Source organism: Embiotoca jacksoni, unplaced genomic scaffold (assembly GCF_022577435.1).
Source record: "Embiotoca jacksoni isolate LCO1_2020_lvr unplaced genomic scaffold, fEmbJac1.0.p SCAF_19, whole genome shotgun sequence".
In the NCBI taxonomy this organism is placed as follows: domain Eukaryota; kingdom Metazoa; phylum Chordata; class Actinopteri; family Embiotocidae; genus Embiotoca; species Embiotoca jacksoni.
In genome coordinates this window covers 10,473,853-10,499,933 of record NW_027185329.1, presented here as the reverse complement: position 1 = coordinate 10,499,933, position 26,081 = coordinate 10,473,853, and the positions used below count along the sequence as shown (strand labels likewise).

Below are 26,081 nucleotides of genomic sequence, written 5' to 3'. Positions count from 1 at the left end.
CTGCCGTGATATGACTTATGCTGTGATTTGTGAATAAAATAGCATTTTATTGAATTAATGAGAAAAAACATGATTTAAAAAAAAAAAAAAAAAATCGGGTACTGGAAAATGTCCATCATCTATTCCTGCTTTATCCTGAACAGAGTCATGAGGGGCTGGAGTTTATCGCAGCTGACTTTGGGAAGACGCTGGGTTAAATATTATTGACATGATAAAGTAAATTCAATAATTATGATATAAAATAACATTCTTCATATTCAAAGCTTTTACTTTTAAAACTTGTGAAAGTAAAGTCCATTTATGATCCCGATGTCAAATTTTGGCTGCAGGACTTAAAAGTGCAACATTGCAGAAATTTTACATATTTCCAGAGAGACAGGAAATTTCAGCAGATTTCCCACTCAGCAATGTGTAGTACTGAAAAATATTTCATGTCACTAACGTCATACAAAAAGCACACAGGAAGGAAACCTTAGTCAGTCACAGGAGGGATTTGTGCTTTGCATAAACTGCCTACGTGTGTGTGTGTGTGTGTGTGTGTGTGTGTGTATGTGTGGCATAGGACAATTACTCACCATTCAGTCATCCTCACCACGCCTAACAATTATTGGGGATGAGCTTACAGAGTTACAGAGTAATACTGCACTTTCCAGACTCACCACTGCCATCAAGTGATTGAACAGATCCAGAGTATCTTGTTCACATGGTATTAACACACAGTTCAAGCCTGTGGTGCCATCATGTGGGCATGATATGAAAGTAGCCTCTAAGATGCAGCTGACATACTATGTGCATGTTAGAGTATTAAATTCACCAGCAATAAACACAACAACCAAAGAGGAACTTATTCTGATTGCAAGTTTTACATTCTTACATTTTAGATTTCAGAAAGTAATAATGTCTTCAGATTTCTTTCTCCGGGACAGAATTAAAACAAAAAATGGAGGAGGACAGGACCTTGTGTTCATGTCCTGGGGCCTTTTTACATACTTGGATGACTGTTGTGGTTTACTGTCACCTGATACGTTCATTATTTATACTTGTGCTAAACAGGGAACTTTGCCACTCTGTTTATCCTGTGGTATCTGTGCCTTTTAATATTTATGGGTATATCAGAGCATCACAGCAACGTTTTAAACCATTGTGCGCAATGTTGGATTTTAGTCTGAATTTCTTGATTTAGCAGCACGCTAGATAAAAACAAGCAATTCCCGTCAGGTCGCTCATTTTACCCAGCTCTTATTTGATTTCCCAGTACATTTACAATATCTTTGTATTTAAATGTAAAATTAAACATCATGTCGGATTTTAGCGGACTCTCCAAAAATGCACCGAATTATTGATTGAGTGATGACATGAAAACGGTTTGAACCTAGATTATGTTCACGTTTGGTAAATGCAGGTTTGGGTTATTGTGAATTAATATAATCAATTTGAGTATAAATGGATGGGCGACAAGAGTTCAACCAGGGGGCAGCAGTCACCGCTTCAGTACTGACGTCTACCAGCAGGTGGCAGCACCGACCGACGCTCATTAACCTGTCATGTACCAGCTCGGACAGACGCGGCGGAGATGGCGGAAGACTGGACGTCCGGGTGACTCTTTCAAGCAACCCTGCAGTTGCTGCACAACTCTGCTGTACATATCGAAGGCGGGAGTTACAGGGGAAAGCTGGCCGCCTTGTACGGCGCTCGAGTCCGGCCGCAGGACATGGAGATCACGGCGGAGGGAGAGGCGGAGGAGCGCAGGTAGGTGACGAGTCTGGGCTGGGCTAACTACCGGCTAGCTGGTGGAGGTGGTGGTGGAGGGTTAAGATCACCGCGGTTATATAAACAACATGACCAGAAACCTCTAGCAGTGGGAATTCACTCGTTAGTTACAGAAAGACAACTAGTCATGTCATAGGAAAACTTATTTAAATTAAGCCGGGGTGTAAAAAAAACAAACAAACAAACAAACAAACAAACAAAAGAAGATCGGTAGTTCGCTAACGCCGGAGTGCTAGCTGGGAAGCTAGGCTAGGCTAATCTGACGCGATCAGGTTTGACAGTCGGGAGCTAACAGCGTTAGCTGCGAGGCGTGTTTCCCGTCAAAGGTCGACGGGTGGGTTCGTTACTGTGAGATGAAAGCTGGCAGCGTTTAAACCACCCGCAGCTTTGATAGATACCGATTGGTATTCACCTGCCAGCATTAATAGTGCTCGTGGCTATTGGTAGTTAGATGGTGGTGCGACGTGTTGGTGCTCGTTGTCTCTGGTGGTGCCGGATACGCACACACTATCTATCTGTCTATATATATATATATATATATATATATATATATGTGTATATATATATATATACACTATAAATGGAAATGATCTCTAACAGGGTTTAAAACACGAGTCAGTTAGCCGAGCTTAAGTGCTTTTTTTTTTTTTTTATTTTACTCTGGTTGACATGTACATGATCTAAATAATATCATTATTTTACAACACAATTGCTGAAGGACTTTTTTTTTTTTTTTTTTTGGGGGGGGGAATAAATTCTGCACAAGTCCACTGGTTTTCTATTATTCTGTAACAAAGGACGCTAATTTGTTCGTTTCATAGTCTGCAGCGGACTCACTTATACTGTTCAGCAGTAGGCGTCTCGTCCAGACAAATTATCACAATATTTGCATTTGTTGACGCAAAAAAATATGAAAAGATCTAAGTAATTAAGGTGTAGATTAAGTGAGTGCAAGCAGCTGGGTACAACTATCTTCATCCAATAAAGCCACTGCCCCATCCAGAGCCAGACACCTTCTCCAGACAGCCTTGTTGTCATTGTAGGACTAATAAATTGAGTTTCAAACTGCGAGGATTGCTATTTTTAAAGGTCAGACAGTACAAATAAATCTGTCCTGAGGGCTTTGCCAGAGGGACAGACACCCGGACACACACTTGGACACACCCTGTTGAAACGGAGCACTGAGAAGTTACTCATTAACCTCAACAACCTCTCCGAGTCCTGAGGAAATGCACTCAAAGATGTCCAACACACACACACACACACACACACACACACACACACACACACACACACACACACACAATGCATCAATCAGTGCATCAATGGTCTGCTGTATGTGGAGAATGTTCTCTCTTTGTCCGTGTTACATGATGTGATTTGATTTGTTATCTCTGTGACCCAACTCGTGATGCTGCTGCTGCTCAGTTCAGCTGCTTCGTACCGAGAACAGACCCGTGTTCATACATGTGCTGCTTCTAGGTTTCATTCACCTCTCAAGCGGCCACTCTGTTCACCCACTTACTCGGTCTAAGATGTGATTTTAAAAGAAAATATAGAAATTGCTATTTGGAGTTGTATCGGTATGAGAACATCTGTTTTTTTTTTGTTGTTGTTTTTTTTTTTTTATCTCGGGTTTCATCGGTGAGTGTTCGGTGGTCCTGTGTGCGTCCTGGATTCATTTTGGATCCTTCAAAAATGTTGTGCTTACAAACGAATCGCATAATAATTTCTCCAGTTTGATTCAATTTAAATTGAGGCAAATTTGTGTTTTATAATTCATTTAAGCACACACCACATGCTAAAGATAAAGAAAAAGATGTACAGTTAAGTTGTTCAGTGCTGAAACAATGCACTCTCGGGTGTTGACAGCGCATTTGTTTGTCCTGATGTTGCAGTAATGTGTTCAGTTTTAAATAGCTTTCAGTTTGACTGCTGAGTTGACAGGAAAAAGAGGAAGTTCTGGTTTGTGAGTCAGCCCTTCATGTCTGTGAGGGAAAGTGACCTGATAATATTATTGCGTTTCGACACTTCTTGGGCACCAGCTGTCCATAGCTGTATCCTAAAGATAAGGTTTGGCTCTGTGGCACGAGTGTTGGCCTGTTGTAGGTTTGGGGGAGGGGGGGGGGAGTTTATATCCATCCAATGTTCATATCAATGACTGTAAAGGTCATTAAGGGGTCAAAAAAGCGTGACTCTTGGTTTGCTGATCGGCTCTCAAGACCTTGAATCTTGTGAACATGATGTTTAGAGGGAGAGAGTGGGACAGTGCATCCGTTCATGTTAGGTTGTGAGGATACAACTTTCTAGCACATTCAAAAGCACTCCCAGTTAGTCACTGAGGTTATCGGTAAGTGAACTGCTGAAGAGTCTATTTTCAATTCTGGGAAAAATGTTTTGGTTCAACACGAGTAATGATTTAAGCAACCCCTTCCTCGTTGTTAAACGTCCTCCCTTCATTCTCCTTCCTGCTGCTGCTGCTTCCCTGTTTTTCCTCCAGGAGGGAGCACTGGAAGCTGCTGTCCAGCCTGAAGACCACAGTGGAGGGCCTCGTGTCCACCAACAACCCCAACGTGTGGTCACGGTATGGCGGCTTACAGAGGCTACACAAGGACATGAACAACATCCTGAGCCATGGACTGAGGAATGAGCAGGTCAGGAAATACCGTTTCAGTCTCCCTCTATTAAAAATAGTTTATTTAAACATTTTTTTTATTAGCTTTTGTCCAATCTGTTATTGCTACAGCGCCACTGATCACTTTCAGCACAGGCTCCATTCAGCTCTGGCATGTGTTGACCTTTGACCTCCAAATCTTTATTCTTGGTCAATAAGAACAATGTTGTGTTTCTTACTACGTTGTATGTTTGAACACAAGGGACTCCTTGATTTTTAGTTGTGTCCCGTAACTCACTCAGTACAGCACCACAGGGCTGAGACACCTGCCCCACAGACAGACAGGTAGTCAGGTCTGATCACCTGACTACCTGCACTATACCTCTGACATTATACTCTGCTTGCTGTGAAGAGCAGATCCATTTTGTTGAATTAAAAGTAAATCTGACATCATTCTTAAATGCTTAAACAATTGACTCTGGCAGCATGTGAAGTTTATTTATTTATTTATTTTTGACAACTTTGTCAAACGGGAATTGCATGTTGACCTCCAAAAATACTGAAATATGAGGAGCGCCGCTTCTCCCCGATGGCTTATTGTGTGTATTGAAGCTGATGTTCTTTGTAAATGGGTCATGCAAGCGGCTGGTTTTGTGTTGCAGGTGTACTACAAGCAGAGAGACTACTGGCCGTTTGCTTGGTGTGTTCGCTACATCAGTCCCCACCTCGCCTCGCATGTTGAACAGGTATGGTCAGGGTCAGCCACGTTCAGAGTGGCATGTGAATATTTATAAGTAGACAAAGCTTAATTTAACATTTTTAATGTGACATAAGATTTTTAACTAGTAGCGGTACATTTCACATACAGTTCAGGGTCGACTTGATCCTGAACTGTATGTGAAATTTGATCACTAATCTTCCTACAGGAGAAAAAAAACAGTCGATTTTTTTTGGAAAGTAGTAATATGCCATTTTCATTCAGTGCTCCAGACTAACTTTCAGACTGATGGCACTCGTCCGACCATGTTTCTCAGATGGTAGCGCTGGTGCCAGATGTGGTGGTCTTGTGACAAAATTCTGATTATCAACAGATGACTAAGAACGGGCAAAATTATAATGCTTAATAATGAATAAAGAAAAATACTGACATACACTTTCAGTCTGCAGAGAGAGTTTGCTCATCTTTGTTTGCTTGCCTTTGGCTACATTATCTTGCAGTTGCATCAGCGCCGCCTTTGCAAAAACATCTTAAAGGTTTCAAAATGTGCCCAGTTAGTCGCAGTCTGCAGCCACACGGTTCACACTGATCGGATGCCCTGAGCAGACTCGCTCCTCTTCCTTGTTTGCTATCTTTGCATTTAGCAGTGTGTTGTACAGAACAGTCAGTCCTGTCTATCAAGTGTTAACAGGATTATGCAACAGCAGAGAGATCTGCAGTCAGAATCTAATTATCATCATTGTGTCCTCTGTCTCTGACCAGCAGGGCTTAGAGCTCGCTGAGACTTGACGTAACCGTCATGTGATAATTTGTTTGTTGACGTCATCTAGTTTGGTGCTGGTATGTTTGTCTCGCTTACATCGATACAGCGTATTAATATTGATACACGGGTGCCAAGTATTATTTTATAAATGAATACATTTCTCAGCTGCTTGACAATCCCATTTTGTTGCTATAAAAAAATGACTGAAGAACAGATTGAAAACTTTATTTTATTAGATAAAACAGAAGTTTTCCTTTGGGGACATGAATTGCAGTTTATGACACATAATGGTAATAAATATAAATAAAACTGCACAGTGTTTGGTTAATGTTTTCTACCAGCAACATCAGCAGTGTGTCTGCAATAAATAGAATATCTGTGTAGATGGTATAAACAGTGATCACCACCATCTCTAAAAGCAAAAGGTGCCTCAAAAAAATGTCATCAACAGAAAATCCAGTGAAGATAAGCTCAGGACATTTTCAGTTAATTTGTTTAATCACTGTAACAAGTGATTGCATTTTTTTTCTTTTTTTATATGAAGTAGTTACTGTGCTGCTTATGCCCCCTGACCCTCTACCATCCCATTAACCTCTTTGATCACAATATACACGTGTTTCTCACTAATATCTCTCTCTCTCTCTGTCCATCCTCAGTTCAGTCACCTGGAGCCGGTCCTGAGCAGCGGGATGCAGAGTGCTGGTGAAAGCTACAAGGCCGAGCGTTGGCTGCTTCACAGCTTACAGGCTCACATGCTGTCCGCTCAGCTCCGACCTCTGCTCAGGCATCTGGGACACACACGCAAATACTACAGCGGTAAGTGTCTAGTTTAAGACAAAAGCACCCGTGTCGTGTTCCCGTCCTGTCGGTGTATGACGGTTTCTCGTCTTTCACTTTCCCTTCTCCCCGTCGCTCCCCGTCTCTTCCTTTCAGATGATGCCTTTCTGCTGAGCGAGCCTCATGTGACCGCCATGTTCCAGTGTTTGGAAGCTGTGGAGCAGAATAACCCCAAACTGCTGGCCCAAGTCGACACTGTAGGGGTGGGTTTTCTGAATCCTTCACGTATACATCACAGAACCTGTGTATTGTTGAAAAGGTGACCTGTGTGGATGTAATAATTACGGTTTACTGGAGGTTAATTTACGTCATCATGCTGTAATATTGTCAGATTTGTTTAGTAATCATTTTTTTTTTTTTTTTTTTCCATTGTCAGTATTTGATTGGTAATATTTTTTCCCATCCGCCGTGTTTCTCTTTTTAGGGCGCCACTTAAAACTGACTTTAAAGTGAGGGTAAATTGTGAGGAGGAGAACGGGAACATGCTTTACATTTTTAATCTCTCCCTTTTCGCCCTCCAGCTGTCGCCTCTGAAGGGCCCACCATGTCTGGGTCTGTTGAAGAGCCAGAGCCTGTGTTTGTTGCCCGGAGCCGGCGGGGCCTGGAGGAGCGCTGACACGGCTCTCAGAGGAGAACCTCTAAACCGCAGACTCACCACCTCCAACTGTTCTCTACGAGAAGCAGTCGCCACCAGCCACAAGTCTGCGAGCACAACCGGAGCTGCATCCCAAAACGGCATCAGCACGAGTGAGCGAAGGCAGAATGACGAATATTTGTGATTTGTTCATGTAATGTTATTAATGTGTAGTTCCTCCTGGGTTTGCCGGATGCTTAATGTGGCGTAGTTGTCACTTTGACAGCTCTTATAAGGCTCGTTTGAGAACTGAATGTGCTGTAATAATAACTCAAGGTTATTTGTCCTTTATTTGTGTTATGTTACTTTTAGTGGTGAATATCTTTTGAAAATAAGGGTAGGACTTGAGAAGAAGTGCTACTTGTAATGTCACTGAGGTGAAAAATTTGTATATATATTTTTTTTTTTTTTCAATTATCCCAACAGGAAGGTCAGAGATTATTGTTGGGTCCATTTTACGGATGCTTAGGGTCATGATTGTTCAAATCTGCAGCTTTGTTTTACAATATTTACCAACATTTGGGTGGTTGATTTTTGGCAACAGAATCAGGAAATACTGTAGTTTAGTCTTGGACCTGATCTCGTGTGTTTGTGTCTGCTGTGGTTCAGGATTTTGAGGATGCACAGTGAGTGTTGCGAACGAAGAGAATTTGGTCACTATTTTGTAATCACTACATACAAGCGTGGCGTTGGGGAGGGTTGGGGTATGTTGCTATGAATACACTACAGTTTGTATGTGAATAGACCGACTGACTCACCCATACAGAGGCCTGATTGTTTGTGGACAAGGTCAGTTGTTGAAGAATGTGTTGATACAGGCTACAAAATTCAATATCCTGAATTTAGGGTGCTCACTAAAATGGATTAACATTTTATCTGGACTAAGTATCCTGTGCATATTTTTCTTTTATATTTTTATCAGGTTTTTTGCATTAAAGACAACAAAAAGGTCAAATTATCTCTATTTATACATGCCTGAATTTGTGTCAGTGGAGTTATAGTCTGCAGCATATGACTACCTCCATCCTTAGACACTCGGTTCAGAGAAGGAAAAGCGTGCAATAGATCTTGTGAGTAAACGGTTGACCGAAAAATCAAAGACGGATAGTCGTACAGACATAATGTAAGCCAACCTTGGTCCTTTCTACATCGGCAAAACATGAGCAAGTGACAGAGAGGCAGACCCATTACCTTAACTTTTTCCTATTTTTGGAAAATGTTTTGTAAAAGCACGTGTCTCAACCCCTCCTCATGTCTTCTGCTTGTTATCTTCCAGACACTACCTCTCCAGCCAGCAGCCCGGGAGCTCCCTGGGTGTGCGTGTCCAGACCAGGGGAGAGCGAGCAAGGCGTGACGTCCCCTCCTGGCCCAGGGTCGGTCCCTTCCATCTCCCTAACCGAGTCCCCCTCGCCCTCTCCCCTTCAGCCTGAGGCCGGGGACTCTGGTGACGGGGACTCTGACGATGGTCCGGAGTACCTGGCTATCGGTAACCTGGGGCAACGCAGTCGCCGTGACTCCCGAAGCTCCACCCACAGCAGTGAGCGGGTTGAGACCAAGGACCAGCCGTACCAGCTGTACCAGCGGAGTTCCCTGGTTCCGGCCCCGGCCCCACCGAGGCGCTCTTCTTTTTCAGAGGGCCAGAAGGGGCCGGGCAGGGGGTCCCGAGGACACACCCGCTCATTTTCTGACACGGGGCTCAATCAAAAACTCAGGAATGGTGAGTAAGTCGGGGTGATCTGTGATCTTTTTTTTTTTTTTTTCATAAATGCCTTTTTACGACATCTTTTTCAGTTTAAATGAATGAGACTATTTTCTTATGATTGAATGTTGCAACGTCTTCAGTCTGGAAACATCTAGGCCTTATTGTTAGCATGTGATAAACGTATACATATGTATATATATGTACACACAGACCATTTACATGAATTCAAATGGTGCCATTCAGCTTCAGTTAGTAGATCGTTATCTTCCTCCTCAGTTGCGTTGTGCTGCATGTTCATAGATTAAAACATGGTTAGTAGAACTTGGAGTAATCATCTGAAATTGAGAGTTTGCTCATTTAGCGTTAATGTCACTTTCAAGACTAAAGTGAACCTTCACATTATGTTTTCATAACATTTGAAGGTGAGATTTAGCTGGCGTTAGCTGCATAGTCTGTGCTTCTTTTGAAACTCCGTAACGTGGTTTAGCTGTGACTTTCTTAATAGGTGCACACTTCCTGTCTGAAGGTTTTACTGCTTGCTAAATTAACACGGACTCTTTGTGCTCAGACTGTTTCCTCCCCTTGGCTTGAATTAACCTTCTCTCTCTGCTCTATCTCTCTCTCTTCTCTTTCCTTTACTGATTGTGCGAAGGAGGGGGCCACAGAAAAATCACCATAATAATAGAGGATCCAGTAGCAGGTTGGCAGTGCAGTCTCACTGTGCTCCATCACTTGATCCCGCTCACCCTCCTTTCTTTTATTTTTCTCTGCATGGTGATAAACTCTCTCCATCCTCCTCATTTTCAGTCTTGCGTTCAGCTCATCATTTGTGCTTTTGGACTTTTGAACTGTTTTGTTTTAGTTGTTTATTTTATTCAGGTCAAATTGATTTGACAAAGCCATGAATGATCACTGTCATTGTTGTTGTTTTCTTTGTTCATGCACACATTTTTCATGATAGATCCATTGTTTCATTGAAAGAATTATGGAGTGTTCAAGCGTTGATATCCCGATCGACATTAATAATTTATCCTAATACAATATGTAAAAATCCACAAGTAAAATGTCAGAAATAAAGAGAGCAGTTTTCTTGTATTTATCACATCTGCAGTACATAGTTACAAAGAAATGAAATAATTCAGTGTAAGTTTATACCCTTTTTAAAAAATGTTTTTTTTTAACGAAAAGTCAGAATTGGGTCACTTGTTTACCGGTACAGATTTGTTTCTGCATGCAATAAAATTAACCATCTCCATAGATTTTATTGATTGTTTGACACAAAGACAACAATAAAATCAACCCATTTAACTGGTTCCTTCCCCGGCCTTGATGCATGTTCCCATCAGTGTTGAGTTCAGTGACTGTGGGTTTTTATTGATTAAAGGCTGTTAACATGGACTGCTTTCTCTTTCAGAATCGGCAGGTGACAACTGCTGCATGGAGGACTACAGCCCGTTCTCACCCCAGCGCAGTGACGCCAGCACCTCCAGTTCTCTTTACATGGAGTCTCGTGAGTTTTCTGTTATTCTGTTTGCGGAACTTAATGATTTTCTTTGACAATTATGTTTTAGCTTCTGTTGGAATTGGTAAAAGAAAAGTTTCAGTTCAGTTGTTTTTGAAAATGTTTTTAAAACAAAGATTAAATTCTTTCTTATTATTTAAAGAACTTGAAAAATGAAAACATAGTTATAGTAATAAAAGAAAAAAGTTAAATGTTTTTTGTAGTTACAGGTTTTATGTGCTCATCCAGAGATTGTTTGAAGGAATATCTGTGCTAGAGGCAGTTCATAACAATTAAATGTGGGCGGAAAGAAAGTAGGAAGTTCCTTGAAGAAAGATGAGTGTTCACTTCCTGAAAGTTCATGTTGCAACTATGTCAGCTGACTTGTAAACAAGACACTCTGCATTCTCAGCAGGGAGGCTGTGGAATAGCTGTAAATGTTTCATTGAGGATAGCATGTTCTTATTGATTCACCACAGTATTTAAAGTGAAATTGAGTTTGTCTCAGTGCGGAGGTTGTGTCGTGGTGGGTGGCGATACTGTAATGTAATGTAAAATGTTACGTTAAACTTACTCAAGTGCTTTACTTAATGTGCCCACTCTACTGTAATCTAAAGGTTTATGTACTTGAGTATTTCCAATTCAAACAAGTTTATACTAATTTTTTACACTACTAAATTTTTGATTAGGCTTCAGCTGATATTTTTCTTTTTCATTCTGCACTCTTAAGATATAATCAGCTGATAAATTATGATGCACTCTTACTGATTATATTTCCTAAGAGTATATAAAACTATTTCCACCTTGGCTTACTATAGCAGTTAAAGGGTGCCTCCACATTTATTCATTAGTAGAAATGACCCAGTTATATAGTATAGTAATTACAGAGGTCATTTTCAAATTTTATATAAGATGCAACCATGCTGTTGGTTTTTGAAACATAAAAAAAAAAAAAAAAAAACATTGTCTAGTAAGCTGAAAAAGATGTCATTAAAGTTCCAATAGCAAAACACTTATGTGCAAAAATATCATTAATCTGTTTTAATGTATTGGTTTTTAGTTGTCTTTTTTTGGTTCCTTCAGATGGATCCCAGCACGAAAATGTGGCAGATGGGATGTTCAGGAAGCCGTCGGAGGGGCAGAGCCTCATCAGCTACCTGTCAGAGCAGGACTTTGGCAGCTGTGCTGATCTTGAAAAGGTCGGATCTTCATCCAATATAAATCTAAATTTGATTTAATTCAATCAAAACATAATGTAAAAAGAACAGGTGAACTTGAACTTATGGTCGAAATGAATGATAATGAGTATCCTCCCCTGTCTGATTTCTAATTTTCTCTCTGCTCTGCAGGAGAACGCTCACTTCAGCATCTCAGAGTCCCTTATTGCAGCCATCGAGCTGATGAAGTACAACCTGCGGCGTCGGGAGGAAGAGGGCGAGGAGGAAGGAGACAGCGACTGTGAGATTCAGCAGCTCAAGCAGAAGATCCGCCTGCGAAGGCAGCAGATCCGACGCAGCCGTCTGCCGCCCTGCACAACCGCCCAACAAAGTAGGCCAGCATTAGAAGAGGACTGCAGTTCGATAAATGACCTAATCATCTGTACAGATACACTATTTTTCTTTCACATGATGAGAGATCCTTTCACATACAGAGGAACGTAAATGCAATACAAACACGGTCTATGTTGTTATCCATCGAAGACATGCTCTGATTTGACATTTGATTTCTGTCTTGTGCTTAATTTCTCTCATCTCCTTTTCTCTGTGCAGTTTTCCACTCGACTGACAGCGGAGGCTCCAGGAGGAGCTCTCAGGACTCCTACCAGGGCCTGTCTGACTCCGGCTCAGATGAGGAGGTGGAGGAGTGCGAACTACGAGGTAGAGAGAGGGAATGAGGAAACATCACGGAAAAACACTAACTGAATTCAGCGTATTGTGAGGGTTGTTTTAGAGTTTCACAAAAAAACGAACTCCAAAAATCAGGTTTTGTCTCGATGATTAGGATCTGAACATTATAATCAATGTAATCAAACCTCTTTAATACAGGAATATGAAGATACGGCATGTCACGTATACACAGTGATGTGATGCAGTTAACAGCCTTACCTTCCAGCTTCAGAAACCTCTGACCAAAGTATTGACATCTTCAGAAAAATCCTTTGCAGATTTCATAATTTTTTCACGTGATTGAGTTGTTTTCTGTTCCTGTCATAATTCATAACCTCATCACCACACTGCCTGCTCACCAAGCATTTCGGGTTTTACCTTGGACCATAAACATGAAGGAGTACAGAGGTTACAGAAAGGTCTTCTCTGTGTGTGTGTGTGTGTGTGTGTGTGTGTGGATTTAAAATGTTGGTATCTAGAAATATATTACAGTCATGTGACTGAGCACATGAAGGATTTATACGGCTGTACTCATTTTAGAGGATGTGGTTGGTCTAGAAAATCATACTACAGGATGCATTCCTTTAACATACCGTATCTGAACATGGATAGCTTTGATGCCGTTACCATGGGTTGAGGTTTTCATATATATACTTTATATATGGGTTGCACTCTATATGTATGTGTTTAACTGTGCTTGTGTGCAGCTCTGTGGGTGGTAAAATGTTTGTGCATGTGGTGACGGTTGTGCTGAGTGTTAGTTTCTGTCTCTCAGATGGCTGCGAGGGTCAGTCCCTGCTGGCGGTGTCTCAGAACGGCCTCTCGCTGTCACTCGCCTCCCTCTTCTCAGGTATCTGCAGGCTGTCATGGTGGGCGAGGCTCCACAGCTGCACGCCGACTATTTGCCTTGGCCGCGCTCCTCTGAGAGGAAACTGGTGGCTCCGCTCCAAACTGAAGAATCGTACCTTTTTAATCCTCTTAACATTACCTGTTTATAATTTACTTTCCTCTCTTAGCTTAGTCATAATGATTGATTTTAGTCCAAATCTATCATTATGTGCAGCTCTCATTACAGTTACAAGTCAACCCCAAAATGTACTAATAATGTACATTTCAACAGGGTCACCTTGTGATGAGATGCATACACTCTCTATTTTAGAATTCTTGCTCTATTAGCTTTCACTTTCGAATTCACACTCGTGTTCGTAGTTGTACGAGGTCTCGCAGCAGCGGCCCGCAGAAAACAAATTTGAAGATACAATGCAAACTGTACAGGAGAGCCATTCAACATTAACATCACATATCTCATTTCGTTCACTGATCTGGAATTAGTTGCAGTGCTTGCTGGCCTGGTAGGATTATGTTGAAGATTCACAATAGATTATTTTGCACAAAAATAATCAGCCTGATTGGGGAGGGGCAGATATGATTAGAGTAACAGGATACATACAAACATTAATTTGTACAAACAGCAGAATACTAGATAAAAAAAAACATGAACAATTGCAGTTTTTGTCCAAAATCCAAACTTCTGAAAGTTGGAGATAAACTCCATTCTGAGACAAACTGCTTAAATTTACAGCAATTTCAGTCCAGACCGGCAATCAGCTGTCAATAAGAATTGATTTTCCCTTTGAACTAATTATGTTCAGCTGTCGAAAGGGTAAACACAGCTGCTGTACTTCGGTGCCTTTAGTGTATTTTCCGGGTAAGGCTCTCCAGTATCATACAACTAAATCTTGCTACAGTGTCTCAGTCTGGAGATGAGCCAGCAGCCTTCTCAATCAACTCTGTTGAACTATGCGCTTGGCTGTTTGTGTTGGTGCTTGTTGCTCAGTGCTCTGGGGTTTTGGTGGTGCAGGAGGACAGATGTGCCTGTACCTGTTTAGTTTAAGATGGTTCATGGGATTAGACGAGGGAGTTAACAAATAGCAACCTGTGATGACTCTGACTTCATGGTTTATCACTCAAAAATCCGTCCATCCATCCGTCCATCCATCCGTCCATGTCATTATTCATTGTCTCAAACACGTGTCCAGCGACAATGAGGAGTGATTGTTGTCACGTACTGTACACATCCTTCCATCTTTGCTGTTCCCTCACCAAAAGGCTTCTGGATTTGATCAAGTAGTAGTGTCATTTTCTTGATACCAATGTCAAAAAATGTCTCTATTTAATTTAGTTAGTATTCTTCATGTGCTACACCTCAATTACAGATCAGGGTGCAATTTCTCCTAAATGGATTCTATTCGTATGTGATTGTGTCTTATTTTCTCAATGCATTTGGTTTATAATAAGGTGCTTAAAGACAGACAGGGAAAGAGAGTAATCAATTAAATATTCCTCCAAATCCCATCAACTCTCTAATTGTGCTGCGATTGCACTTCACTCTTCTGGACACAAAATGAACCAGAAATCTTTAGGCAAAGGCCTCTACTCACACGTGCTTTGAGCTGTGTGTTTGAAATCATCCCCCATTATAATCACTTTGCAGTTGACAATCAGCCCAAACCATCAGTATAAAAATCTTCAGACACCATTCAGGCCAACCTGAGTATTGTTTGTACCTCTAAAGCTTAATGTTTTTTTTGCTGAATAATTCTAGTAGAAACTATTCTTGATTCCTGTTTCTGCTTCCTCTTGTTGACTGTAAACCTGAATAGTTCTCAAACTAATCTGAACTTCATGTCAACAAACAGGAATGTTGATCCTGTGATAAGAAATTTCCCCTCGGGGATTAATAAAGTGAAAAAAAAAAAATACAAAAATCTCTCCAGGTGGTCTTCCTGTTCTGCCAAACCTGTGCTGCTTATGTCTTCGCCTGCATGTTGTTTGTGAACTTTTAGAAAATAAATGTGGTGGAGATCCTACTGAATCTGTCATTGCATGCTAGCTGCTGAATTATATATAACACATGCTTGAATTTCATCAGAGATGAGATTTTTTTAATTTGACTTAAAGGTTCAGTGTGCAGGATTTAAGAGTACCTTTCGGCAGAAATGGAATAAAACATCTAAAATTACGTTTTCTTTAGTGTAACATGACCTGAAACTAAGAATCATTGTGTTTTGTTACCTCAGAATGAACCCTTCATTTCTGCATCAGGAGCAGATCCTGTTCCACGGAGCCGCCGTGTTTCTACAGTAGCCCGGAACAGACAAACTGAACTCGCATGTTTTTCGCAAGTTTTGTGGCCACCGTAGATGCTTCCCTTCATCGTTACAGTCTGCCACCTGACCACTAGATGCTTCTAAAATCCTTCACACTGCTCCTTTAAGTATTTTAAGAAGAAATAGTTTTCCTCGAGTTGTCTTACTTTTGACTCCCGAACACATCTATTTCAAATGACCTCCTCTCACAGCTTTGAGCGCTCCTTTTCTGTAGCGAGCACTCTGTTCTGTTCTATAAGGCCTTTCTGGGCAAATTTATCCATCATCTTTACATTTACATCCAATTCTAAAAATCATACATTTGGGTGTTATTATACAAGTAGTGTGAATAGTTTAATATCTATAGCTTGTGGATAAAAAGGGTTTCTTCACCGTGTTTCAGCTTCTTCCCCTCAGTGGTCAAAGTGTCTTTTATTTTACTGTTGCTGTATCTTCTAGATGCAGACATAAAGCGCAGTGTAAGCTCCAGCGGCAGGTCCTTTCTCAGCTCAGAGTCCATGTAAGTAACCATTGCCCTTTCCCTTCAGATTTTTTTGCTGTCATTTCTTGTAATCCTTATAACTGAGTGCCAAAATACATGCATCTCGTACTTTTACTCTCACTTGTATTACTTAAAGTTTCTATTCCTCACAGAAAAAGCACACATTGGATTAAAAAAAAAAAAAGCCCAGGGGATGTCAGCAGGGACTTTCTTCTGAAAAGTTTACTCATTTCTAATTTGAGCAGAAATGTAAACCACGTCGGGGGTTTTAGTTGGTAGTGGAAACAGAAAAACCTTTGTCAAAACCTGTTCTCACATTTTTAAAACCTGCTGTCTTTCTGTGCGCGTTTCAGCTCTCCCTCCTTCCTGCAGTCCAACTCGGCTGAGTCAGTAGCCATGGGCCTGCTCAGGCAGTTTGAGGGTATGCAGCTTCCTGCAGCCTCCGAGCTCGACTGGCTGGTCCCAGAACACGACGCTCCACAGAAGGTGCGACATCTCACTGTAGTACAGAGCAGAATAGCACTTCTCTAAGCATGACACTCGACAGGCAGTAATTCATTTATTTAAAAAAAAACAAAAAAAAAACACGCGTGCAGGACTTTTTCTAAATGTGGTCCCGGTAGTTTACACACAGTGAAACACCAGAACTGAACTTTGATCTCACTCTCTCCCAGTTGCTGCCAATTCCTGACTCTCTGCCGATCTCTCCTGATGATGGCGAACACGCCGACATCTACAAGCTGAGGATTCGGGTCCGAGGCAACCTGGAGTGGGCACCGCCTCGACCGCAGATTATCTTTAACATTCACCCCGCCCCCAAGTGAGTCCACACCAGCTTTTACCTGCCCTCACTGCCTTTCTCCCTCTCTTGTGTTGTTCATGTCTTCCCGTTTTAATCTGCCATTCACTTGCTGCTTCATCTTTGTCATTACAAGCACAAATGGAGCGGTGCTTAAATAATGAATGTATTTATTACTAAGAAGCTGAAAATTACAGCAGAATTTGGGGACGAGCCTGCAGGACTTTTAAATGATTAATGGCACATTTCTGTTTCTGAACTGATCTCGTTATCACTGTGTTGGTCACAAAAAGACTGTGGAGCTTCTAATTTGCTTCTAATTGCTTCTAATATGCACTGATCAGCAACATGCAAAGTGAAGGACCAACAAGCGACTGTTTGATGATTTGAGTTCTGAAATATGTTTGTTTTTCTAAGTAAGGAGCTCAACTGTTTTTTGTCTTCATTTCTAGTTTTATCAACAGAGATTTTTTTTTTTTTTTTTCCATACATATTGAGGAATTTGATCCTGTTGGTCATCTGTAAAGTGCATTTACCTTAATAATCTTCAGACCACTGTCCTCCTTCTTTGTGCCACCAAATGTCTGTTACTCACAAGTTTCTTTTCCATTTCAGGAGGAAGATAGTTGTTGCTAAGCAGAACTACCGCTGCGCCGGCTGTGGCACCCGCATCGACCCGGGTATGACCAGCAAACACAAAAACACTTCTGCACTACTGCAAATGGTGGAAACAGCTTTTTTTTTTTTTAACGACTTTTTTTGTTTTGTTTCTGTCTAAACTCTGAAAATCTGTTTACATTTAGGGTTTCACTTCTTGTTTTTGATTTAATTTCACAATCAGAAGCTCTAACACTTCTGCTCAAATATAGACTTATTCCAACTTAAGCAGCTGCCCTCCAAGTTTTGTTTCCTTTGTGTGTATATATATATATAAATGATTTACAAAAGAAATGTTTCCATGTTGTGCTCAGACACAGATTCTTACCATTTCTTACCTCTGTCCCCACCTCAGACTACATTAAGCGACTGCGTTACTGTGAATACCTCGGCCGTTATTTCTGTCAGTGCTGCCATGAGAACGCCCAAGCGGTGGTTCCTGGTCGAGTGCTGAGGAAGTGGGATTTCAGCAAGTACTACGTCAGCAACTTTGCCCGGGACCTGCTGAGCAAGATCGCTGGAGATCCGCTGTTCAACCCCAACGACATCAACAGTGGCCTGTACAAGAAGGTCAAAGTGCTGGAGTCTGTTAGGGTGCGTTCAGAGGCAGCAGCGGGATGAAGACTCTTTTAAATTGTGGCTGTTGTCAGCATGTTTGTTTATGAGCATCTATTGTAATTACCAGTTCCACAGTGGTTGATCTTTACAACAATTAGCTGATACAGCCGCAGTGCACCAAAACCCAACAAGGGTTCACTGAGCGTAAAGTATCGCTAACTGTTAAATACCAGACTGGTGACCTGTCGTTATCTGGATGAGAAACCAGAATGAAAAGAGGCATTCATGCCTCTGACAGCCACCATTAAGATGATGCTAAAAATGCCGCTAAATTCTTCAGTGTTGCTGTTCACTGGCCTGAAGCATACAGTATCTGTCCTGTGGTATGGTTGTTTTTTTTTATTTGAAGATATTGAAAAAAATTCCACAGCAGCCTAACAAAAACTGCTTTCTCTGCAATTGTGGTTTTGTAAAGTTCCACAAATGTGAAGTCCATTTTCTAAAAGATTGTAATTTCTTTTGTTGTGCACTAATTTAATATTTTTTGATTGAGAGCATCTAATTTCCCAATGGGCGATATTGTACAGTATGTTACAGCATTTTTCTTAAAGGTGGGTTGAGGCTGCTTGTTATTCTGGCAGCTAGAAATATGTGAAATTAACTGTTTTCCACCTCAGTCAACCGGCAGGAACACTGAATATTAAACGCTTTAACATCTCAGGTGGATGTGGAGAAACTGGCTTAATTCTCCTTTTTTTTTTTTTTTTTTAATGGATAACCGGTGTTTTCCAATTTGTTGTTTAGGTTTTGAGGGTGCAGCTGTTTCACATGAAAAATCTCTTCAAGACCTGTCGCTTTGCGAAAGAGTAAGATGTCTATGCATTTTTTTTTGTTTTACAATTATTTCAGAAACTTTGGGGGCAAAATGATACGAGTGTGTTTCTGTGTGTGCGTGTCCCTCAGGGTGCTGGACCAGTTCGACAGCCTGCCGGGTCACCTGACTGAGGACCTTCACCTCTTCTCCCTCAACAACCTCACCGCTGTGCGCAACGGGGAACTGGCTCCCCGGATGAAAGAGCTGCTTAAGCTTGGTACCATGCATGTAGCCGGCTGTGTGGTAAGATAACCCATCAGGTTTTTGGTGCCTTTTCCTCTAATAAAGAGCGTTTATCTTGTTTATGTATCGCTGACTATCGGCGGTAGTCCAACGTCTCATTTTCCTGTCACCTTTTCTCTGACCGTCCCCAGCTGTGCCAGGCGAAGGGCTTTGTGTGCGAGTTCTGCGGCAACGACAAAGACATCATCTTCCCCTTCCAGCTGAACAAGTGCCAGCGCTGTGAAGGTGAGCCCTCTCTGCTGGTGGCAGGCCTGGGCGGCTCAAGAGCCCCCTTATCCCGCCCAGCCGTTCCACTTTCCTGGAGAGACTGGTTGATCTCCAAACCTCGTAGGCTGGCAAGGGCCCTCCACCAAGACAGGAGAGAGGGGGAGGGAGGGGAGGAGGATTTAAAGCTAGAAGTAGATCCGGAGGCGAAGAGTGGAGAGCGAGAGGAGTCGAGGGACACTGCAGAAGAAAGAGGGGGAATATTTCAAGCTTTTGCGCCTGGAAAACTGCTCAAAGCATTTTCCAGGAGTAAGGTTAATGAGGAGAAGCAGGAGAGTACAGGAAAGGCAGTGTGGGAGAAGGAGGAAGAGATGGAGTCAAACAAAGAAGGAGAGGAGAGAGGAGATGATCAACGTAAGGGGGCGTCTAGCAAAGAGAGAGAAACGAGCAAGGAAAGAGATGGGCATTCAAGAAAGGAAAAAGCCAATTTATTAAAGGTCCTACAAATAGACAGAATAAAGAAAAGCATGCCAAGAGGAGACCGAAGAGACGGTGACAATGAAACATGCAGCAGCATTGAAAGTTTAGATGAAGTGGGACAAGAGGGAAAAGCACGTTGGACGGTATCGGGTTTAGTCAGTCGAGTCAAGAGTTTCTCAAAACGAGAGATAGAGGATGAAAGGAAACCAGAAGTGAAAGAGGAAGATGGAAACGAAGAGTTTATAAACAGATTATCAGAGAGAGGAGAGGATACAGTGGAGGAAGTGGAAGCACAGACAAGGCCCGAACCAGAGGCAGTAAAAACTGAGAAATATACAGTGATGAAGCTGCTAAAACCTCGTCAGCTGACCACTGTCTTCTCCCGAGGGAGAATCGAGGGAGAGGATGATGGGAAAAGAGAGATGAATACTAAGGAGGAAGAACCACCAGCAGTTAAATCCCAGACTGACTGGAGAGGCCGTAAAACTCGCAAAGCCAGGAGGGAAACCAGAGGCAGGAAGTTAAGAGGAAGGGGGGCGAAAGATGACACGGATGATGTGAGTGAGTGAGTGAGTGAGTGAGTGAGTGAGTGAGTGAGGTGGAGAGGAGGAAGAGCATCATAAAGCTAAAACGTATACGAGAGTGAGAACTGCTGTTTCCTGGGATCACAAATGTCTAGAAAACTGAAGTTACCCAAGTAAAACTTTAACCAGCCAAGTTACAGGACAGTAAGTTCAAAGCATGAAAAGATGATTGTGTTTATTTCCAGATATCAAAAATGGATTATTGATTACAGTAAACTGAAGACTTCCGGATTAATTGTCCTTAAATAACCCAATCAAGCAAAAGTCTGTATTCATTTTAGTTTTATAGTGGTTGTATTTTGTATTTTCTCATTTTATTTTTAACAGTGTTTGTCGTTTGGGGTTCTCCAATCTCTCCTTGTAGTGCTGCACAATTTTAACCACACTGACAATCCTGACTGTTTGTAATGAGATAATCACTAGTACAACTAATAGAACTACGACACAAGCATTATAGTAACCAAGTCAAGTGAAGGAATAGTTTGACATTTTGGGGAAAAACTCGTATTCACTTTATTACCGAGAGTTAGACGAGAAGATCATTTCTTCTCTTACATTTGCCCGTTAAACGTAAAGCCACAGCCTGCGGTACGTTAGCTTAGCATAGAGACCGGAAACGAGAGCGAACGGCGAGCCTGTGACAAAAGCAGTTTAGCAGCTGGTCTAAAGCTCCCAACTTGATGGGTTACATCCCGTGTGTTTAAACTGAAGATATATTATTACAACTCTAATCTGTGGCGTAATGAGGGTTGTTTAAGAGCGATCCGTCTCCTCATGTACTCTAACTCTGCAGGTGAATCAGTGTTTCCTAACTGGCTCTGAAAATGTCAAACTATCCCTTTTTCAGGTGTTTTAATTTTTCCACGTGTATTAACTAAACTCTTCTACATGTTCATACCTCTCGCTCCTTCAACCTTCTTGTGGTTCGACACGCTTTCACACTCCTCCTCTCCTGCTCTCTTGTGTTGTGGAGTTGCTGGTGCTGCAGTGGTGTTGGTAATGTTTTGGCTCAGCTGGTGGAGGGTAGATAGTCTGGCTGCTATTTGGTGGTGGATATCTTTTGGTTTAGTCTCTGGAGGTGTTGGTTCGGTTTCGTACTTTCCTGTCTTTGGCTCTGAGCTTTGCACTGCTTCTCTCTTGGCCACTTTCCCCAAAAGAGAGAGAGAGAGATTGCTGCTAAAAGATAACTTCTTTTTTGGGGAAGGGATGGAAGATGCTACTTAAGTAATGAACCACTCATAAATGTTGACATTTCAGTATGCTTTGGTCCCGTATTTCAGTTTGGCCTTTAGTTAACAGTGGGCTGTGATACACGTGTCTCCTGAGCCAGTGGAGGTTTCCTCTGTCTGATGTGTTTTCATCGCCCTCTAGCTCTTTGTCTCTGAAATCAGTCGTGTAGATTCAGTTTAGGGGAAACCTTGCACCTGTTGTTGTGCCGCCTCATCTGTTCATTTTGAAGTCATTTTGTTTTTATTTTGGAGGTGCCCACATGTTTTTTTTTAGAATGAATGTGTAATTTATACTTACGGGCTGCTTTCTTTGTCTGTCTGCTATTTAAGCTCCATCTTCATGTGAACATGAAATAAACACTATTTTTTGAATTTGAGTTGTTTGTCATTTCATGAATCCATCACTACTTTTATTTGAAAACGTTTATTTACTTGTCCTTGGAGCACCTTGGTAGAGTGGTTGAACAGTCGAGAAACTCTTTGCTGGTCTGTTTGTGAAGAGCGAGATGTGTCTGAACAGGTTGAGGTGTGTGTGTTTCCCAAGACACGAGTTGTCTCGTACCTGCTCCTCCTGCTCACTGCCTCGCTGTCTCAAACTGCTGCGCGTTTTATACCACTCTCCCTCACCTATCCTCCCTCAGGTCTGATTGGTTGCTCTGTTTGTGCATCTCATTGTCAGAAAACTGGTTGAACTGGTTGACGTTTGAGAACGCTGCTTTGTTGTGTGGTTTGGCTGTGGACGCAGGACGGCTCCCATTCTCCCCTTCTGTGCTGTGACTGTGTTGCACTGCTGAATCCCTGACTCTTGTTTCTGTGATGTTTTTCCTGTTTCAGAGTGCCATGCGTGTTACCACCGCAGCTGCTTCCAAACAGGTAAAGGCTGCCCTCGATGTCAGCGGCTGGCGGAGCGCAGAGAGAGGATGGCGCGCAAAAACATGGAGGAACAAGAAGACGAGGGAGGCGGGAGGTAGTCCTGGCACCACAAGAACCTCGGGGAGGAGGAGGAGGAGGAAGAAGAAGAAGAAGAAGAGCACAACGCGACCATGATTGTAGTCACTGAGCATCTCTCTGTCCGTTCCAGCCCTCTCAGACCTGGCTGACAGCAGCCGCTGCAAACAGCTGTGCAGGTTTGATTTTTATCAGGGCATCATTTGTTAGCAGGAACATGGCTGCTGATTTCCAGATAAATATTTTCTCTAAGCCCCCTTGCAGACATGCACTTTACTATGTATCCTGCTTGAAAAAGTAGACCGAGTGATTATTATAAAAGAATGAAGTGACGTTCATGGGAAAGACAAAAAACTCACCCTCTCCATGTGGCACTTTTCTAGTTTGATCGTTACTCAAAGAATATTCTCACATTTTCTCAAAAATATAATTTTGGCTCATCATCAGAATTTTCTTAGTTTTATTTTAATTTGATTCAATTTCCTTGTACAAAAACCATAATTTCTGACAGCGTCTCCTTTCGGTCGCCTCAAAACGAAGTCACTGCTGGCAGTAATTCCTGTTGCTCCAAAACCAAGTTTTAAACTGAATTATTGTGGCGGCTTGGGAGAGAAGTGAGAACACTTTTCCTTTTGTCACATTTTCCCTTTTTTTTTTTTTTTTTCCACCTTTTTTCAGCAGTGCTGAATCATTCCTCAACTAATCTAATTCCTTTGTATGAGAAAGTGTGGATGATAAAACCTGCTGCCTTACAGATATTTGACGTGACCCGTGTTGCAGTTTCATGTGTGAAAAGAGCCAAAGATTGTCTCAACTTGACACCGCTTCCTGTATGATGGTATCTGTACTAAAACATACCTTTTGACAAAAAAAAAAAGGCTCAGCTAAAGTTGTTGTTCTTTCTTTTTTTTTTTTGTGTGACCTAAAATGTCAGGATCATTTGTTATTTTTAAAGAAGAATCGAATTGGAAGTTTAACAGTTGAGCTCTTTTATGATTTGACTGATGGTCAGCGCAGATACAGTTTGAATTTGAAGATTCTGAAGATATTTAACTCGTGCTTTGTTGTCTCCTTACTGTCACCTTTTTAAGCTTGTTTTTTTTTTTTTTTTTTTTTTTAGCCACGTTTATGTGCCTCTGGGACCAATTAACTGGCAGAGATTGTGGAGTCGCATTGGAAAGCTCAATTTATAGATGGACTGGACTTCAGATGGTTTCGGTGTCAATGTTGGAAATATTTTAAATGAAACTGCAAAAACGCTGCGTGTGTGTGTGTGTGTGTGTGCGTGCGTGCGTGCGTGCGCGCGCACATGTCTACCTGCTGTGTACAGATGGTTTGCACCAGCCTAATCCGCCTGTTTTCTAACGTTGTAGGTTTTGGAGTGACGGAGAGCGTTCGGTTAATTGCACTGATCCTGTGTGTTTTTGTTGGAGGGGGTGAGTTGAGACGTCGCTCTCTTTTTCTGCTGTTTGTCGTAAGAACATGAAGTTTCATCTTGAAATGTTAGTGTTTCTTTAATGCAGTTCCTGTCAGTCAGCTGGGCTTTGTGCAGGGTTTTCAGTTCAAAACATGAGTTCCACGGTGTGACATCGTTGTGCTTTTAATGTGCAGCAGAATTGTTTGCCTTAATTCTTCATATTTTAGTTGTGTTTTTTTTTTTTTTCTTCAGTCAGGGCAGTGCAGTGGTTCCCAGGTTTGTGGCCTCCTTGACAGTTTAGAAAATGTCTGAATATTCTTTTAAATATTTATATCACAGTCTTGCCTTTGTGCTACATATTTAGCCTGAGCAAGCAGCCTATTTAGTAAGCTTAAAGACCGGAAACTCTGAGAGTGACGCTGTTAAAAGGTCAAAAGAGTTGTAAAAAAGAAAGTGTAATAACAACTATTTGCTGTTAAATGGGCCTATCTGCCGGGGTGTTTTGTGAATGGGACCACTAACCTTTTTGAATGTCCTTTGGGTCTCTGGTTAAGCTAAGCTAACAGGCTGCTACTAGCTACATACAAGAGAGTGGTATTAATCTTACTTTCTAACTTCCTGCAAAAGCTCAATTAAGCATATTTCCCAGCCGTTTTCTTAAAAGTGAAACAATATCTACTCATAACCAATGCTCACAGGTTGAGGCCTTACCGTGGGCAAATTTTGAGTTGCTGAAGCAAACGGTAACTTTTCGTCTCTTTTTTTAAATTTTTATTTGGAGGACTTTCCGAAGGCCGAAGAGGTAAAAGTCCCCAATATCAGAAAGAAAAATAATCCAAATATTATGGGAGCGTCGGACAAAATAGGACATTTTACAGAACAAGTGCTTTTTTTCTTTGCTTGCACTTTCAATCAATTGATGACCCTCTCATATTTAACTCAACGTTTAGTATCCATGGTCTAGTATACCCTTTAGACATTTTCTTACCAGTTGCAGCCTGTCTGTAACTCATGCAGTTTTTCAATGTTTTTTATGGAAGATTTTAGGGCTTCATTGAAGTGTCTAATTAGTGTTTCTTTTGTGAGCTGGATTAACCACCAAAGTATTGTCATGATTAAAGAATAAAGTTTTAGGAAAACAAATATGTACCCGAATGCAAGTTCACATTTTTTTTTTGCCCTCGATTTGAACCCCAAATCCAATTTTATGTGCACTAACCTTTTAATAGATTAGGTAAATCCCATCTATAAACGACAAACAGACTTTACTTTGTGTGTTCAAACCCTCGTGAGATGAAGTATTTATGTCCTCACAAGTGTCCCTCAGGCATTAAAGAGACGCTGTGACCATGTCTTGAGTTTTGAGGGGGCTGCTTTTAAAGGAAACGCTGAACTCTTCATTTTGAGGCTCCTAAACGGCTGAAAACCTCCTTAACTCAGCTGATTGATTGTCTTTGGACTGCCTTTAACACGGAGGAGCAGGAGGTTTAAAGTGCACTACAGATGAAATTGTCTATTATTAAAATGGTTAATTATTGTTATTATGATTATTTTATGTGTTCATTTGCTTTGGTTCTGTAATTATGTTGACAATAAATGACTGGCTTGACTGTTAACAAGTGTCATTGTTAAACCTGCAGTACGAAACCTTTTCGAACCAATCAAGACTATCTGCGTTTGCGCTCGCCATCAATTGCTATCTAACGTTAAACACACGTTTACATGCCGGTGGCAGCTCGGGAATGTCTCACCAGACACCAGATTTAAAAACTCCATTCTGTGAAATACAGAAAGATTTATCTGGCAGGGAAATGCTTTGTTTTTGTTTTTTTCGCTCATTTTAAAATGCCAGCTTTTGATGATTTGGTTATGCTGCTCTGGTTTGTGAAATGTTCTTGTTTTTGAACAATAGTAAACCATAAAAACATCTTTTACAAGAAATACCTTAATTGTCTAACTGTCAGGATTCAGTGAGACATCACATTACTGTCAATCATCCACACAATGTGAAT

The 26,081-nt window shown here is 41.5% G+C and overlaps 1 protein-coding gene across 4 annotated transcripts; it reads left to right on the top strand.

Moving 5' to 3' along the window:
• Positions 1-1,570: 1,570 nt before the first annotated feature.
• Positions 1,571-25,688, top strand: rubcn (rubicon autophagy regulator). 4 transcript variants are annotated; one of them, XM_069153437.1, is made up of 22 exons: positions 1,571-1,749; positions 4,271-4,424; positions 5,047-5,130; positions 6,522-6,681; positions 6,799-6,905; positions 7,224-7,449; positions 8,613-9,053; positions 9,691-9,738; positions 10,453-10,548; positions 11,623-11,738; positions 11,889-12,087; positions 12,309-12,416; positions 13,201-13,275; positions 16,034-16,094; positions 16,430-16,562; positions 16,751-16,896; positions 17,491-17,555; positions 17,888-18,126; positions 18,895-18,956; positions 19,054-19,207; positions 19,339-19,432; positions 22,539-25,688. In XM_069153437.1, exons 1-22 carry the CDS (start codon positions 1,712-1,714, stop codon positions 22,673-22,675), a joined length of 2,943 nt encoding a protein of 980 aa, XP_069009538.1. In that variant the 5' UTR covers positions 1,571-1,711; the 3' UTR covers positions 22,676-25,688. The 4 variants fall into 4 exon arrangements, with proteins under 4 accessions (XP_069009538.1, XP_069009539.1, XP_069009540.1 ...); XM_069153440.1 differs by lacking the exon at positions 1,571-1,749 and adding an exon at positions 3,933-4,120; XM_069153438.1 differs by lacking the exon at positions 9,691-9,738.
• Positions 25,689-26,081: the final 393 nt, after the last annotated feature.